Source organism: Schistosoma mansoni, chromosome 2, assembly GCF_000237925.1.
Source record: "Schistosoma mansoni strain Puerto Rico chromosome 2, complete genome".
In the NCBI taxonomy this organism is placed as follows: domain Eukaryota; kingdom Metazoa; phylum Platyhelminthes; class Trematoda; order Strigeidida; family Schistosomatidae; genus Schistosoma; species Schistosoma mansoni.
This window is the reverse complement of record NC_031496.1, coordinates 32,828,784-32,833,711: the sequence shown is the minus strand read 5'-3', so window position 1 is coordinate 32,833,711 and position 4,928 is coordinate 32,828,784. Positions and strand designations below refer to the sequence as shown.

The window sequence follows — 4,928 nt, the reverse complement described above, 5'->3', positions numbered from 1 at the left end:
AAAATGGTCAAGTTTTTCAGATAAACTCTCGATGTTAATTAACCACTAGATTTTACATACTGCAATTAGCAACGACGAAATGGAAATAAAATGTATACAGTCGGGGTTGGAGAAGACTATGGGTGAAATACATTTTCTTCCATAATGATCACGTAGACGACGTTTATACAGCAATACCACCTTAATACTTACCAGAGAAAAACACTACTTGTTGTAAGCTGGACGAACATCCTGATACACTTGGCAGACGCAAGTAAGGTTGTGAATGAATTGAAAGCATGCTATCTACAGAACTAATGACCAGTAGTCATTTATACAATGTTTTCGTCTGCAAAGTATCAGACAAGCGTAGTTATTGATAGGCGAAGAACATTTATTAGATCAGATGAAAATACAAGAAGTGGTGAAATATTTGAGATGGATAGGAATAAACTGCGTGCAATTCAATATTTTGACTTACTTTTAGAGAGTTCAGCATTTTCCTTGAAAGATGTTTTCCATTTCGATGAATAGAAATTAACATTCGCTGCATAGAATAAGAGACGTTGAACAAACATCAAAGTATAACAGTATGGAATAAAAACATTTGAATTTATTATAATGAGGGTTTGAGATTTCTCATGAACAGTATTTACGATCTTATACGATGGGCCTCTGTTGCTACACGAGATTTTTTAGTGTATTATCTGGAAATTAGATTATAATATATCTGATATGTTGAGATATGTGTAATTTTTATTTCTGTCAGAGTGAGATCCGTCATCTGAACTCACGTTTTCCCAGTGTTGATATTCTCAAAGAAACTTCAACAGAGTTCCCTTCACAGTGTTGGTTTAAGTCAAGAATTCACGGTTTTGGGCCTCAGTGTGAACATCACCCTTATGACCGAGATATATTCATCCTACTAGTGTGAAGTAGGATAGAATGGAGTCCTTGAATTTCATTAATAAACGAATACTAAATATCAGTGTGGGGGTGTATAGATTGTTATGTTTTTGGATTGACATCATGAATCGATCAATGTTAGACCACTAATACTAAATATATCAAAGCTTCATGCACAGCATCCTTCATTTTGAAGAACTTTCGAAGTTGTACCAATGGGAGTTTCACACTCTTCACTTCACTTCATATTAATAGAAGAATCAGTCTGCAAAGTATGTCAGTGTACTTCAAATGTTTTAAACTATTCGGTTATTAGAATGACTTACGAAACTGTTTCTCGTAATTTCCCCGCAAATCTTGGATAGCTATAAAAATCATTAAAGCAGATCACAAATTAATTGAGTTTCAATATAGATGTTTATGAATACGTTATATCTGATGATATGATAAGTGAATGTGTTATTTGATGGACGACTGAGTATTTTGCGCGTTGACTGGACATGGAAATATGAACCGATGGTTAAACTATGTGAATTGTTTCGACTACTCACTTGACATGAGGTAAAAGTCTCGATAAACTAATGGACAACGTTTTACTTGTCTCAAGTCTTAGCGTTCACCACGATATCTACATGTTCTAGATTTGGTGTTTATGGATGTTGAGTATAAACTCTGTTGAAAGTCGTCAATCCCTTGAGACAATTGTTCATTATTCTTCGAGTTGTGTTGGTGAATGGGAGATTTCCAGCCCTAACGAAGGACATATTTTTTTCACTTTTTTGTCAATTGACTACTTCTACAGCATGTTTGCTCACAATGTCAGAATAAAACGCACACTACATTAAGTACACTAGTAGTGATGCAATTTCGCACTCACATTCCGATTCGATCAATTATTTATGGTTTGCCAGAGAATTTGTCATACAGAGACAATTGGATATATTGAGCACACACATCAAGGTTCAACAATTCAATGTAGACTATCCAGTCACAGCACTAACTTCAGAAACTTCTCATTCTATGAAACTATTTTACCATAATGTTATGCCTGTACTTAATGTCGGAGAGAAATGGTGGAATTCGGTCAGATTTATCAAAGATAAACTACAGGGTGCCGAATTAGTGGTATCAGTCATGTTGCAAACTTATAATGTGAGGATGAAATCTTCGAACGTTGGACTTTGCTCACTTTCACACATGAGATGGATTCGATGGGCAGTGGATTCAAAAACTCAACATGGAAGTGAATAATAATGAAATGTGGAATCAAAATTAAACCAATGTATGAGAATAATTTCTGTTACTTGACCAAGTTTCATTGGATCTTTTAGCCTTAAAATATTTGCTTCTACATGTGATATCTAAAATTATCAATGTTATTAGAGAACTAGATTATTGTTCACATACACTCGTCGATATTCTTCATTCCATTTCGATCTGCTATTGTGATTTTAGCTGAAATAAACACGATAATGTAGAGCAACTCAGTAAGAGAACAAGGTGATCTTGTTACATTTCAAAAATGACACTTCTTTCTGATCGCATTATTTATAAGTTGATTAAACAGAAACAAGATGAATGAGGTTTGTTGTTGCAACATCAATCACACATTCTACTAGTCAGAATAATGGACAATACTGGCAAGCTAGATTGTTAGATTTTCACTAATCAGGTCAAAGAGAGGGGACACCAACAACATCCGGAATTTTACGAGATCTTACAGATTGCAATATTGTCGCATAAGAATTCTATTTACTCAATTTACCATATAGGTCGTGGGTAGCAGGAGAGAGGGTGCATGGACAAACGTCTCAACTAACACTTCTGTAAACACCTGTAAACCGGCATGCCTCATGTAACAATGTTATTTGAGAATAAATTATTATTATTATTATTATTATTATTATAAATGTGTGAACTAATTTCGTTCCTCAGATGTGATTGATGTTAATATTCATGTCAACTAATCAAGCGCACTTACAGGCTCTTATCAAATGTTTACAGCCTATCACAAATGAAACCGCCGTGAAATTCAACACATAACAGCAGGAAAGTTCAAATAAACAAACCATATTCTCTTCTTCATTTCAATGGTGTTAATGACTTCATGAGTGTGCAAACAGTGAGGAAAATAGTTTCTACGGTGAAGCTGAACGTTATAACATTAGTTTGACTTTCCTAATAATGATATTTATAAATCTTTAAAGTTCAAATAAAGTCACATTGGTCAAACAACTCTAAATTCTGAACATGAACATACATTTGTTGTGTGCAGTTTGTTTTGACTTCAAATTCAGTAGTGCAAAAGATTATATCATTGAAGATTGAATAATCAAATTACCTCTCAGGGATTCTGTTTCTCTGTTGCAGTGTTCGACAATCTTATTGAGCATATTCATCCATTCTAAAGATTAACCGAATTGTGTTTTATTAGTCATTTTGTTACTGGACATTCATATTGCTTACATGTGAAAGCATTTATCCGTAACATTGAGAAAACGATTTCATTTCGATGAATATATTAAAGTCATTATAATACAGAATATCATTCAAGTCTCAGCAAATAAATGATAAGCTGATATGAAATCAAACCCACTATTATGCATGTATGAAATTGGAGTCCTCAGACACAAACGAATGGACCGAATTATCCTTCATATAAGTAATAGGTAACAACTTGTGTTTTATGAACTCGTTTGATCGCATGATATATAGTCTTTAACATTTAAAACAATCGTAACTTGCCTTTCGAATGAGAAATCTCGGTTTTTAAATCATCAAGTTGCTTCGATTTGTAAAAACAAACAGAATATGCCACAACAATTCAGTTGATTGTTGGAAACTGATGTTCACATTCAGGTGAACTGAGTCAGGTCACTTTGGACATGTCAATATCAGGATTGGAAACATTGTTCCATAAGGCATTATCATGAACATTCATCGAACTGAGTGGTTCTTTATAAATTAGTTGCAACCGTTTATCAGTCTACAAAACATATGAACACTCACTTATTCATTATAACATTGTGTCATATGGTTTGATGAGCAGTTTCAATCTTGTCATATAGATTTCAAGGAGTAGTGGAGTGTTAGTTGTGTTGATCGATTTGTGATTTCAAAAAGCGAATTCATAAGTTATTCACTGACTGAACGGTGGTGATTGTGTTTGGTCTGGTGGAAAATTTTTTACTATGATAATTAACCAGAATTGCCACTTGAACGACGAAAATCAATGATTGAATATCAACGGAATAGTTATCAACAGAAACAAATAATTTGACTCAAACAATGTTCCGTTGAATTATTGGTACGTTGTCAAATTCTCACAATGTACTAAAACAGTATACTTATGTCTAGAACCTCTCTTAACACTACTCAGAAAAATGGCGTCAAGTACAAATTAATAAAACAGAGAAGCATGCGCGAACATTATTCAAGGCGCAACAATCCACGTAAATGACACCAGGTTTCAATCATATTGAAGACGTGTTTGAAGACATATGACGATGATGACGGTCATGACGAGAATGTCGGTTTTATGATTCTGTTTGTAAATTGAATCAGATGTGAATATCTCAGGATGTAATTGTAAAAGTGCATTTTAAATAATGCTGATTAATTACCCTTCTGTGTGGACGTATGAAGAATCAAAAGCAATGCAGCTACGTGAAACCAAATTAAGCTAACCATATTCACTGGAACTAAAGCATTTATTCTTCTGCTTATATACAATCCTAGAATGAAGGAGGAGCGTGGGGGTGAGTATTATTTACCGTGAAAAAGATTAATCAACGTAAATGAAATTAAGAAACTATGCAAAATCTAATAGAAGAACAAAGAAAAAGAGACACGTTGCATACTTTCTTTGACCGACATCAGCATATCTTAAATAAATTCCAAACATCAGTTTTGTATTTCGGATACCTTCTATGGTTTTCTGTTTAACTCACCGCTTGATTGAATTTACTGCTGGTGAATCAGTTTGATAATTCCCACAATGTGCGTTCAAGTAACCTCTAGAGTCCTTTACTAAATTTCTCTTC

The 4,928-nt window shown here is 33.9% G+C and overlaps 1 protein-coding gene across 1 annotated transcript; it reads right to left on the bottom strand.

Annotated features, from left to right (window-relative positions):
* Positions 1–443: 443 nt before the first annotated feature.
* Positions 444–4,583, bottom strand: Smp_146920.2 (hypothetical protein; the record flags this gene model as incomplete). The annotated part of the gene is made up of 3 exons (XM_018796416.1): positions 4,509–4,583; positions 2,293–2,342; positions 444–652 (listed from the first exon to the last, which is right to left on the bottom strand). The coding sequence occupies exons 2-3, from the start codon at positions 2,309–2,311 to the stop codon at positions 444–446; spliced, it is 228 nt and encodes a 75-aa protein (XP_018650631.1). The 5' UTR covers positions 2,312–2,342; positions 4,509–4,583.
* Between the last annotated feature and the right edge of the window lie 345 nt (positions 4,584–4,928).